The following is a 13,995-nucleotide window of genomic DNA, read 5'->3' on the forward strand; positions in this document are numbered from 1 at the left end:
AAGATGACATTCGCCTGAAAATCTGTTTGATAAGATTGTCTTTATGTGTGATGTGTGTTCACAATGGATTTGTCCCTGCTTTTGTAGGGCCGTTTTTCATTATTTTAATCATTTTAAATAACAAATGTGTTTTGTAGTTGACTACGCCCACTGTGACGTGACAGAATGTAGCCAATGGAAAGTAAAATAGGATACTGTGTCATTTTATTTGATATGTTATTATTTTTGGAACATGTAATCTAAATGTACCAGTGGTATTGGTTCTTTGTATTAGTGACTATTTCAAGAGTATTCGTACAACTATAAGTGGAAAAAAGTGGTGTCGAACGTTTCAAATTTTTCTTTTCTTTTCAGTGCTGAAACTCCTTTTCTCTAACCAACCAAAGAATATACGTCAATCGAACAACAACCTCTCGCCCTACACTCCAAATGTAATAAAATATTAACTCCGTCAACATGAGCGCTATCCTCCTGCCTGACAGAAATTGCCAATTTTCATTTTAACAACACACAGGCTTGTCTTTTGCCTCCTAAACATTTACACGAAGCTGAAGTCAGCAAACAAAAGGACTTACAAATGAAGGGTGAAAGCAGAAAAAAAAGTGGATGAAATCCTTCAGAAAAATTCTTGTAAGGCAGATGGCCTTAGAGGTCACAGGGTGCAGGTCTTATCCCGAGGACACTGTGGTTTTTATCTCCTCATCCAACACTGATGTAAGGCTAAAGCCGCTACGTGCTCGGCTCGGTCCCCGAGGGATCACCTCACAAGCCGAGACGAAAAAATCAGCGCCGGTGACAGACTGCAGACGCAGACACTTTCAAGAAAGCACCACGTCCGTTCATCCCTCTTTGGAGCTACACTTTATCCCTTCATGCTGCATCCCAGGGCCGAGGCGGGAACCCCTGACTCATTATTTTGGTTACCACAAAAAAAAATAAAAATCCTCAGAGTACTTTTGCAGTAACCAGAATATTAACCCTTTCAAAGGAAAATAAAAAATAAAAAAAAATAGAAAAAAGGTAAGTAGTGGCATTGACATTGGGCAATTAGAAAACTTTAGCATGAGCAGCATTAGGGAAAAACAAACAAGCTCGAAATAAAAAAAAGGGGAAAAAAAGCATAGCAGAACATCTGCAATTTTAGACAAGATGACCAATATTAGCTTAAGGAATTATGAATAGGAACCAGAGGAAAGAAACGGGAGAAACAAAAAGAAAAAAATCTAAATTTGATGTACAGTGGAACATCTAGATAAAAATTTAATCGGTTCCGTAGTACAGTTTGTATCCTGAATCATTCTTAGAGTGAATCACATTTTCCGTGTAAATCACCTAATTTCTTCCAAGCATGAAATAAAAACCACATATGTTCGGTTGGCAAATGACAGGAAACAAATGCGTGTAAACAATCATTTCAATAACACTTGAAGTTTATTTGATAAAAAAAAAAATATATTTTTCAATTTTTCTTCAAAAAATGGCTGCAAACAGTAGCTTTAATCCCACTTGAACTTCAATTTAAAAAAAAAAGTAAAAACATTGAAACTTTAATTTATCAGATTTTTCTTAGAAAGTGTCTGTAAAAGTTGCTTTGATTCCATCTGAACTTTAATCAAAACACTGACATCACTGAAACTTTATTTTTCATCAGATTTTTCCAGGAAAAAATGGCTGTAAATAGTAACTTTAATTCCATTTGAACGTTCATTTAAAAAAAAACAACAAAAAATAAAACATGTATGATTACTATAAACTCTATGCTAATGTTCATTAGGATTAAGCTAGCAAAAATGTTGTTCAACTTTTGTGCATTTGTCCATTTTTGTGTCATTTTCTTCCACGTCATTCTTGTGGTAGTGATATGTGATAAGTGATAAGTAACACGTGCCATGTTGAACTTTGACATATTGTAACCATCTGCATGAAAATTTCAGGTCCCTTGCGTCTTCTTTCAGAAGAAGAAGAAAGGATTGCACAAAATACCACACGAGGCTTTGTTAATTTTGTGTGTAACTTCAAGTGGAGTGGAATTAAAAAATAGATAAATAAAAAAATAACATATTTTTGGGACTATAAGCCACAACTTTTTTTTCATGATTTGAGACCTGGGGCTTATAGTCCATTGTGACTTATCTGCGTTCTTTTTTTTTAAATTTTTGTTTGTTTTGCTTGCCACCAAGAGACAACCCACCAGTAAAGCATATGTGTCTGTTGAAGGTGTCAATTCAAGGAAAAACTATGAAATGGAACTGAAAAGATGTGACTCAATGGATGTGGGCAAAAAGAGTTTTAAAAATATATTGATACAAACATAAAAAATATGTCTAAATTGTATAAATTCTTGTATAAACGTTTGTAACGTAAATTTGATATATAGATGTATTATGTGCAATGTGTTTACATGTTCACAAAAATAATCATTTATACAAAGGAAGACAAAAGAAGACGCCATCAATTATTCATTTTGAGTTTCAACTGTTAATGCTGCAGTATTCTGTCGGTGTTTTGTTGAAAATATTCATCTATTTGTCCATTTTCTATAAGTATGTTAGTACTATACATGCAGAACATGTTCAGTCTGTTGAAGATATCATGTTGCTGTAAGCAGACAATTAAAATAGTTTTTAAAAATATACAAATTATAGACATGTCCATTTACCATTTTTCTGTGCAAATATCTGATGTTATGATCTGTGGCTTATAGTGCAGTGCAGTTTATCACTGACAAAATGTATTTTTTGCTCAATTTTTGAGGCTGCAACATATATACTGGTGCTGTTTGTAGTCCGGGAAATACCGTAATTTAATCAGGCCCATTTTAGTACATCTAATTGAGGTAAATGATGTTACATGACATTCAATTCCCAGTACAGGAATTAAGAAAGTCTTAAGAAAATACTGTTTTGACTCATTTATTCCTGCAAATTGAAATTTTTTAGCTATCACAGGATGGTAAACTGTATTCACTGCTCAAATGTGCCTTTGGCGTTGCAACGCTTGGCATTTCTCTTCGGTAGCACAATTATACGTACATTACTCGCACATTACCTGGAGCGCCATTAAGTGTTGCTCAATGGCTCTTGAACATAATGAGTAGGGAATTGAACCACCTGCTGATTTAACACCCAAATCCGCCGGCAATGAGGCATCCAAGCTGCGGCGGGAGCGAAACTTCATAAACAGCAATTAAAGCTTCGGGAAGAGTAATCCCACTTTTCCCGGGACTAGACAAGCGCATTGATCCTTGTCCTCCCGTTATTTATTTAACGTGCCATGCGGCGCTTATAAAAAGGTGCGGCGGCTGCGCGAGGTAGCACTTGAAATGCCAAACATGCTCGGCTTAACAGGAGGCAAATGTCATTTAGAAGGTCAGCGTTCCATGAGAGGGGAGGCGGGAAAGGTGTTAAGGTAAACACTTTTAACACGGCGAGTGAAGGTGTCTTTGCAAGATCCACTCGCACTTATCGGTCTATTCTCTGTGTTTGCATTATTAGAGTGTTACTTTACAGCCCATTCCAAACATTATCACATGATACGTCTTTTGCCTACCCGAGTGAAAAGCATGAATGCCAAGATAAAAGAAATGCCAAAATGGGATTCAAAAGCTATGACGTATATAGCTAGCTTTGCGCTAAGATAGCAAAGCAGGAATTCAACAATCCAGTGTCCATCTTTGCAAACTTCTTTTGTGTAGTATGGCATAAAAACCTTTAAGAAAAGTATCCACAAAGGCGGTGATCAACTGCCTTAATGGCTTTCATTGAGTTATTGATTAACAGTTTATTATCATGCTCATTAGCCCGCTAAAACATGCACGGGCACTTTTCTCAACAACAATGCGCTGTGACACATTTTAACCAAATGGGAAAAGTCTGGTTTGGAATTTGTTTCCAATAATCAACACTTTTCTCAATCCCAATTAGCACTACTCAGTTACATGCACTGATTGTTTAGATTTCTTCCAAAATAGCACTTCATCTGACTAAAAAATGAAAATGTTCAGTTTAGGAAACATCTGAAATGATGAAAAGAAAGAGAAAAAAAAACAGTCAACAGATTTCCACTCTATGCGCCAAATGGATGTATAGAATCAACGTTTACACCCACTGTAGGATGTAGTAGAAAGTGACACTCTTTTGATTAAAAAAAATATACATATTTTTTACTGACTGAAAAAAAACTCAGACTGAGTAATTTGAATACAATTCAATTCTTAATACAGTCATTTGTGCAACCACATTATCTCTGATGTTAGTGTTGTCATCATTTTAGAAAAAAAAAATCATATTAGTCGTTTCAGCATTTGAGGAAACCCCACCAAGTTTTCAACACCTGACTGTTTTATTGCCTCTTCACCTCCGTCCAACAATGACATTACAATTTCATAAATTCTGTCTACTAAACGCCTGCAAAAACACAGCTGTAGCAAGAGATATGAACACAGTAACTTTAATTTTATTCCCTTTACATTATGGTATGAGAATGTACAGTATATATATATATATATATATATATATATATATATATATATATATATATATATATATATACGTGTTGTGTGTGACATAACTGTCTACATACATTGCGCTTTTAAAGCATCAATCCACCTTGCAGTTTTGCAAGCATTTTACATGGGACATCACATCATCCTTTAGTGTCAGGGCTCAGGCCATCGTTTCACAAGAGTAAAGAACGCTTTAGCTGCCTTCATCACTATTACAATATTTATTATTTCTACCTCTCTAGCTTTAAAGCTCTTGACTAAAATAACACAATCGCTCAGTGATTACCATTCGGTTTGACAAAAGTCAGCATCCTGCCACTCGTTTGTTCACTCCGCTGCGGCCCCCTTCAGTCAAAGCGCCGTCTTGATCGATCCCTGGCAATCCCGCTTCCATTTAGTGACCCCGGGTCACATGAACACTCAGTCGCGAGGCACTTGGACATTGATTCCCCATCAGCACATTAAGAGCCTGACAGTTAATTAAAGAACAAAAAGGCAAGGAGGTTGCAAGTTTACACCCTGAACACGATGATGAAGAAGTGTAGGCGTCAAAATAAAAGCCGTTTAGTGGAGATAGAGCGGAGACTGTGTTATATCATGAGATTAAATGATTGGCAGATTTGATAGGTACAATATCGTCGTGTTTATTTTTTCTACTTAGTTCTTTCAAAGTCAAAGTTTACTACATTACATTACTACACTACATCTTCTGACATTGTAAATGAATATGGATGTCATCCAGGCCAGCAATTCTTGAATAGGTGTACGTTAAGGCACTTAGGGGGTGCGTGGCATTTTATCCAGGTTTATTAAGGTATCAGCAAATCTTATTTAACGCTTGTTAATTACATTAGAGAAGTTGTTCTTTTCAAATTAAGAGCAAATGGAACACAAGGGATCTTATTGCTGAAATGCGTAATAATAACCAATTTGTTGACTGAACTGGCCATTCAATAATTTCCCAATGGCCAATACGGCCCTGCATTTTGAATATTGTTGAAGTAACCGGTAATCAAATGGGGGTAAGAGTCAACCTGGGGGGTGCGTGAAGTCACATCAGAGGGTATGTGAGATTTTAACAGTTTCTTCATGCATCAAAATTGAATTTAATGCAATAAAAAACAAATTACCCTGTGGGGGAAATGTTGACTGAAGTCTGGCTTTTTGAGGTTTTTGGTGTGTGATATCAAAGGAAAAGCATATAAAAAACACTAGGAAGCTAAAATATTGCATAGCTTCTCAAAACATGACAAGTTCTAAATGCTTGCAAACGAGACGTTAAGAAGTACACCCTATAGGTGTCAAATTTAGCCCATGTTGGGCTCATTTACTACCCCTCAAAATGGGAAATGTTATCAATTTTGGACATATTGAAAACCTGATGTTTTATCAAGCATTTCCCCTGATTTTTGCATTAATTATTTTAACGGCAACTCGCAAATGAAGCGCAATATATTTTTTGTGTTGCCACCCCAAAACCACCGGGTAGCGCAATGATTGGCTTAGCCTGGAATCCCATATTGCAAAAGTCTTCAAAACCTCATAATACTCTAATGATGACATAATACATATTATTATTTCCATTTCATAACTATAGAAATATACAGTGTAGTTACTTTTGCTATTATCACATGATTTACAATTTCTGTACATAGTCCCCATCCCCCCCCCAAAAAATGAAAAAAAAATATGAATAGGGCTGATGCTAAATATTTTGAGGGATTGAGGCATTTAAAAAAAGCACTATTTTTTTTAAATTAAAAATGTTACACAATTCAAAATATGGTTCTGATTGGAAAAGTAAGCAGAATTTCGCCAAGATGAGTGCTTTGCACATTTTTTCAGTATAATTTGACCCCTGAAATGACTTTAATTTTACAACTGTATAATTTTTAAGAGTTAAGAGCGTGATTTTCTTTTCTTCTTTTATCTCATACTGCATGTTTAACTTTCGTTAACAGCCATGTGATCACTGCATCTTTTTTTTTTTTTTTAAAAGAATCAAAAAAAAAAAAAAAAAAAAGGCATTCATGGCAATCACGACTTGTCACATTCCCCCCCCCGCGTTCTCGTGTTTTGCCCAGGGTGGCCTGAATCAGGGCTACAGAGGCCTCCGGGAACATGGTGTCAGCGCAGCACAACCTCCTTTATATTGTATGCATCCTTAATCAAACAGGCCCTGTTTACTTTATGAACCGGGACCAGCCTGCTCCAGATAACATTGTCATTTGAAGTCACTTCAGAGAGCCCGGCAAGTCCCCCAAGGCGGGAAGGCAGGGATCTAAGCGTCAGGTCGATTGTTATTGTCTGAGGCTGGGCCCGAGGTCTCCTCCGGGCTTCGTCTCCGCTAATGGAAAAGCATTGTCTGGCACCCAGGACATACAAGGCAATACAGCCGGGCTTTTGTGGACTTATGCACCGGGCGGAATGTTCTACCTCCCTCCTGATTCCCACTGAAAGCTATTTTGGATTTGTAACAGCCACTGAAGTCAATTCTCATTAAAAGGTACAACCTGAATGGACTGCAAAAGGGTGGTTATTTATTTATTTTTTTACATCATGATAATGCATAGAGAAGTCTAAAAACAGCATGAAATGAAAAACAAATCTGACTTTTTAACACTCAATCATATATATATCATAGATATACAATCATACATATATACATATCCCCATCCATCCATCCATCCATCCATCCATCCATCCATCCATCCATCCATCCATCCATCCATCCATCCATCCATCCATCAATTTTCTATAGCCATTTATTCTCACAAGGGTCGCAGGCTTGCTGGTGCTTATCCCAGCTCTCGTACCTAGATTTATTTTAATATAAAATGGTATTTCAAGTGTAAACTCTCATTGTAATTATGTCTGATTATGAACAGATTTGACTTTAATTCAACTTCTGGGAGCTGCTAATATAACCGCGGCTGCCACCAGACTGGAGTAACTGTTCAGTCACTGTATCAGGTTTAATCATTTAATATTTAAGTAAATGTGTGTACCGCAGTAGTTCTACGTCCGTGGCAAGTGCATTTATACTGTAGTTACCTCGTATGTCTGGCATGCGGGAAACTGTCACAGGGCGTCTATCCGCAGTATATGTATATTTTTTTTTCGTCCCCAAAAAATCAGGGAGCGATAGGTGAGGAACAAAGTACACTGTGTATGTGTGTGTGTGTGTATATATATGATTTCACGAGTTCATGACACTAAACCTGTCAAAGTGTCACAATGCAACAATAAGGCACTTATTTATTGATGCAAGTGGTGGTGTGCAGGTTAATTAGCACACCTTTGCATATAAAGCATATTTTATTTAATTTAATGAGTGGCAGATAAGATCTAATGGAGGGAGGGCAATAATGCCCTTCCTCCATCTTTGTTTAAAAAAAAAAAAAAAACAAGTTCACAGTCAGTTCAGAGCACTCCAACATATATGCAGCGGCCATGGAAATCTGAGGGAAATGTTCTCAGACAGAACATCTCTAGAGAATGAGGAACTCCATTTGGCTCACGGGTTTTCTCTCAGTGATGATGTGACGTGTTTTGTTTTGTTTTTTAACCACCTCCCCCTCCTTTTATTGCATCTCAACTTCCCCTGCAGGATTCACCTGTGAACATGTTAGTCCAACACACTTGCCAACGGGGAGATATATCTTTGTGATCCTTTGTGAGCCTATCGGGGTTTTCTTTTCTTGGTGCTGTTCATCACATCTGTGGGGGGAAAAGGAAGAATATGAGGCATCATACGTCAAAACAGAAGCCGCAGTTTTCATTGTGCTTTATGGGCTTTAGTGACAGAATAATGACAATAATTTTCATTTTATGCTGCTAACGTAACTTCAGGAGAAATTGTGTGCTTTGTGTGCTAAGACAACAGTACTTGATATATGATATGGTGAATTAGTGTTCCATAGTGAGCAAAATTTTATTACACGAGTATGTGTGTGTATGTATATATATATATATATATATATATATATATATATATATATATATATATATATATATATATATATATATATATATATATATATATACTCTTTTATAAAATAATTTATAAAATAATTTGGGAAACAGGGCTTCTTTTTTTAAATCGTCTAAATGTATTTGAGAAACACCGGCGTACTAAAACGGTACTGTTTTGTTGGTATTTTACCGTAAAAAAAAACATTTTTTTTTTTATAGTTCATAAACTTCTATAAAAATATATTTGGCAAGGTTTGGCTAAAAACGGCATTATGCTAATGCCTAGTCAAGGACTTTTACATACCTTTTCCGCCAACGAGGTAATGGACCTCCTGCTCGGTGAACCTAAAATGAAATATAACCAGCAAAATTAGCCCATCACTTGACATATATAGACTCAATCACCGATACAAGACAGATTACGATTTACGGGTCTATTAAGCGTTTCCTTAAAAAGTTCATTGACATGTTACAGCGATTTATCACATAGTTTACAATTGTTGTTAAAAATGTCTAATTATTCTCAGCGTTGCGGCCTACACACAAACAAAATGAACAAGTTACATTTAAGTTTAGAGAGCGTTTATGTCAAACTATGTTAGAGGAGATCTTAATCCGGGTCTGGTTGTATTACCTTGTAGGGCGGCGGCCTTTTTAAACAGCGACTGCCATCGTCCCTCTGCTGAGGTCAGCTGGGGGTCATTTAGAGTCTCTTTAACGGACGGGGGCAAAAGGCAGGCTCGTTAAATGACTGGGCCGCATGACCACATGGAGTAGAGCAGAAAGAGCAATAACAAAGGCAAAACGAATAGGAAGAGAGAGCAATTCCAGCGGCCGGGGACGAGAACTGGCCTGAGAGGGTGTCGAAGAGGCCGGCGTGCAGGGCTACGAGCCGCGTCTGTCAGGGTAAACACTCACACAGTTAATGCGTGTTTACGGATGCTGCTCGACATTAAACGGGCAAACAGAGAGGAGAGGCAACTTCTGCGTTTTCAAATTCCCCACAAATTGCTAAAATCCCACAACTTTGTTTGCTGTGATTGCCTTGTCTCCTCTCTGCCTGCCTTTTAGTTTAAATTAAAGTTGGATTTTATCGAGTCAATAACAAACAGGGATTTTTTTTTTTTCAAAATGTTTATTTAGCATCGACAAGAGGGAAATATTAAAGGGCTTATATAAGCTCAAAATTAATAAATAAAAAATCCGTATAAGCTCAACAAGTCTAACTTGGGGGTGGGGAGGGGACAGATTCACAAGCATATGAGTTAGGTTCATAATTACGCCTAAGACTTTCTATTCTATAATGTCAAAAATGAGCCGTTTAAGCGCATTTATTTTGAAAAAAGAAAACAACAAAAATCACAAATGCCAAAAGCCTAATTTGCAGATTGGTTTGATGTTAAATGCCTATTTATCAGACGTATTAAAGAGGTTTATGAACACAACTGCACCATGACTAAAACAGCTGACAACATCCACATTGCACGCCATGCTTTCATAAGCCCTTTAAAACCAACGTACTAATATCATACAAAAAAGGAGGAAACAGCAATACAATATGTATACAGTAAGACTTATGTTTGTTTTTCGTTTTGTTTTGTTTTTTTTCGAAAATGCATATATTACAAGGGACACATTTTCACTTACTCCTCAAGAAAAAAGATATCTACAATACCGCATGTCCTAGTACTACCCATTACATCTTTAGCCATGAACCAAAAGCAAGATTTCACTGGAGTATATCAAGGGAGATACATTAAGCTGCACCCGCCGGTTTCAGCGATTATTAGCCTGATACAACAGTCTCCATTCTCTTTACATTTCTGAGAGAGAACACTGAAAACACAAATTGATTCATTTCTGTTGATTTATGGTAGCACAGGAAGATACATCTTGAATTGTGTTACCCAGCAGGAGTACGGTTTTTGTTATAAGGACAGCGTGGGGCTGGCACCGAAAAGAAGAAAATATTTGGAGGATAAAGACAATACCTTGGGAGCAAGAAAAATAAAAGTCACCTTATACTTTACTTTACAGTAGTCAGAATTTATGGAGAAATATTTTAAGGTGGTGAGAAAAAAGGTGAAAAAAGTGTATCTTGTGTTGGATTTTTTTGTTTTCACAAGACAAAGACTATCACAAGAAAAAAATTCACAACAGGGAATAAAATAGCTTTTTTTTTTTTTTTAATTGAGCTTTCGGACTGACCATAGTTAGTGTTTTTGTAATTTTTCCCAGATCAATTTGGAAATCAGAGTTGCCCAAACCTTTCACTAAAACAAAACAAAAAAAAAAAATACAAAACAACGTAGTCGAAGTCAATTAACGCTGATAGCGTTCTTCGATAGGTTCCCTGTTGACGTAATTTCACGTCACCGGTGCTCAAAGCGTTAAGATGTATGGCGAGATCACGAGGCAGCTAATTATGATTTTTCTGAAAATTCAACATAAAAAGATTTCTCTTTATCCGTTTTGAGTAAAATTATCTAAGTGTTCCTCACATTTTCACAATTCATGGATTCATTTATTTGCATTTTTGGGGAAATTACCCACTATTATCTGCAGAAATTTCACTTATTTCCTGATTTGTCATTAATTTAGTCATTACTAATCTAAACATATTGGTCTGGCGTCACCTAGTGGCATTTTTTGGCCGAGAACTATGTTGAAGCAAGTTAAGGAGCTTCATTAGTCTTATCTGCCCAAATTTTTGGTGGGCTTTATTTACTTCGGGTGCTGTTTTATGAGAATTTTAGGAGATTTTTTTTTCTTTATTCTTGCACTGTTGTGTCCATTTTGTCTCAGCAAAACAGCAAAATTAATTGCATCCCAAACATGAGACATCTTCAGAAAGGCCAGGGTGTCCTCTATTGAGGACACTAGGATTTAGTAGGGTAACTATAATAATTGTAAAGATACAGACCAAAAACAAATGTCGACTACAGTTGTCAATTAATAAATCGACCGGTTCTCCGGAGGACATACAGTTGTGCTCATGAGTTTACATCCGCGAGCCGTTTGTAAACTTTTGAGCACAAAAGAAGGGGTGGCTTCCTTTTTTTAGATTGCATTCTTTTAGAGTCCTCCTGAAGATTTTTTGTTTCTGTAGTTTAGGTTTCATTTCTAAAAATTGGGGGTCAGCCATAAAAAAATCCATTACTTGGGTTGGGAACTGCCAGGTGGACTCGGGAGTGGGCGGTGGGTGACACAGTTCAGTATCTTGAGTAGGGCTGCTCTCTGAACGCTCCCTTGGTGGTCCTGGCCGAATGCGCCTTTCCGCGACTGTTTGCCCACTCCTCTTGACCTGATTAAAAAGGAAGGCAAAGTTGCTGAAACGTCCACAAATCCAAACCTTTCACGTTTTCCCCCCAACCAACTGACTCGACTCATATCTGAAAGGACTCATCTCAGATCAGTGAACGAGCTGATCAAACGTCTACTTGAAAAGGGCCCGTTTAGAGGCTCCTAGCCCAAAGGTCACAATTACCATTAGCCCAGTTCAGCCGCGGGGACTGTCAGTGTGAAAGTGGCGCTATCGATGGCACCTTTTTGTCTGATCTGTAGCCAGTGCTGAGACTTCCCTGGAGCTTGGGCTCACAAAGGCTTGTGCACCCCCCTCCACACACCCCCCTCTGTGTACAAGCTGCTGGCAGCACACAACCGATACCCCTTAATTAAACCTGTCACCCTTTCGCTGAGTGTCACTTTGAAGAAATACGCCGTTTTAACCTTGCGTTTTGAAACCAAGGATAGGCCCTCGCATGGACGCCGTTATCAGCTCCCTTTGAGCTGTCGTCCTTTGGGTGACCCGTGCCGGGGTAATACAGTAAAACAACCGGTTGAGGTTATGTGGCGCCATGCAAAATACTAATGAGCGTGAGATTTTTTTGCTTACGGCTCAGAAAAGTTGGAAACTTGTTTGCTAATCGCATTGACTATAAATAGATACTCGACATAAAATATACTAAACATTTAACCCATGCAGTAATTTGATCATTTTTAGGTTATTGCAGTATTTTAGCCAAGGGTGATAACTAAGTGTGATAACTAAGTGATTGTGCCATTTTGAACTTTGACAAGTTGTCACTATCTAGGTGAAATTTCAGCTCCCTAGTGCCTTCTCTCAGTGCTTCCACTTTTGATGTGAAAAGCCTTTAATGATCAAAGTTTTGGAAAAACTACTACATGAGGGTTAGTGATACAACAAGCATTTTTTTCACTAGGTCAAATAGTACCAGAATATAAGGCCCCAACTTTTTTCTTATGATTTGAGCCCTGTGGCTTATCGTCCAGTGCAACTTATTTGCAGGTGTTTTTTTCTTTTTTTTGCTAGCCATCAGGAAACAATCCACCCGTGAAGCAAATTTGTGTATCTATTTCAAGTTTACATCTATGGAATAGAACTAAAAAGATGTGGATCAATGGCTGTGCTCAGAAAAGTTTTAAAATAGAGGATTAAAATTACAAAAACGAAGTATAAATTTAATAAATCTTCTCTTGTTTGTGTTGTGAAATACACACAACACGTGATATATATATATATATATATATATATATATATATATATATATATATATATATATATATATATATATATATATATATATATATATATATATATATATGTATAAGATTTATTCAATTTATACATTATTTAAACATTTTTGTATAGTTGTATTTTGTATATTTTTTTTATAATTGTATATATGATTTATGTGCAATATGGTCACTTAAATAAGAATATATGATTTGAGTTCGATTCGTGTTATTTTGAAAATATCAGTTTCTAGTATTTGCTCGAATAAAGCATAAGAAAAAAACTATAATTCCAGTTGTAACATTAGGGAGATATATTTGACTAATATATGGTAAAGCACAGTGAATGTAAAGCTATTGTAAAGCTATATGTGAAAAGCTGTGTAAAGCTATATGTAAAGAAAAACTCATACTGTCATGATGTTAAAATTGTAACTTTACGGGAAAAATTGTTAAACAGTACGAAATTTGTGATGAATACGCCAAAAAAAGTCACAATTTCATGAGATATCAAATCAGCCAGTGTCAGAATTTTATAAGAGCGAATCAAACAATTACTGAGGTTCAACCAGTTCGACAAAAATGTTCGTGTTATTTTCAAGGACAAATTCAGCAATTATTCAGTCGAGAGGTTACGGGGGAAAAAAAATCACTATGTCATAAAGCAGTATTTTCTGTCAGTACTTTACTGTATAATGCTAGGAGCCAATGACAATCGTGACGTTAAGGTCTTCCCTCCATCAAACATTTTAGCCACACAAGAAAAATACAACAAAGGACGAGTAAATGAGCTGTCAAGCGCGAAAGTAGCTGGGGGATATAAGCGTGACACTGGTGGAAGACATAAGGGCAGACAAGATGATGATAAGCAATACAATTTTTTTTTTTTTTAAAGGAAAAAAGAACTCACCATATTCATAGGATTCACCGCCTTGTCCATAATCATAGTAGTCATCTGAGCTGCAAGCAGAAAAAAAACA

The 13,995-nt window shown here is 36.7% G+C and overlaps 1 protein-coding gene across 3 annotated transcripts in view; it reads right to left on the bottom strand.

Annotated features, from left to right (window-relative positions):
* Positions 1–8,122: 8,122 nt before the first annotated feature.
* Positions 8,123–13,995, bottom strand: part of khdrbs3 (KH domain containing, RNA binding, signal transduction associated 3) — a 115,983-nt gene continuing 110,110 nt past the window's right edge. Inside the window, exons 8-12 of one of the 3 annotated variants that reach the window (XR_015864069.1) lie at positions 13,926–13,975; positions 11,640–11,783; positions 9,114–9,191; positions 8,784–8,824; positions 8,132–8,224 (exon numbers count right to left, since the gene is read on the bottom strand). Coding sequence is in view for 1 of the 3 variants with exons in the window: in XM_088405666.1 (XP_088261792.1) it covers positions 11,692–11,783; positions 13,926–13,975 (142 nt within the window). In the remaining 2 variants the exon portion in view is untranslated. Of the gene's footprint in view, positions 8,225–8,783; positions 8,825–9,113; positions 9,192–9,966; positions 11,784–13,925; positions 13,976–13,995 lie in introns of those variants that run through there. The other 2 variants (XR_015864068.1, XM_088405666.1) reach the window with 2 other exon arrangements.

The sequence above is a fragment of the Hippichthys cyanospilos genome, chromosome 21 (genome assembly GCF_059441005.1).
Source record: "Hippichthys cyanospilos isolate Australia breed blue-spotted pipefish chromosome 21, RoL_Hcya_1.0, whole genome shotgun sequence".
Taxonomy (NCBI): domain Eukaryota; kingdom Metazoa; phylum Chordata; class Actinopteri; order Syngnathiformes; family Syngnathidae; genus Hippichthys; species Hippichthys cyanospilos.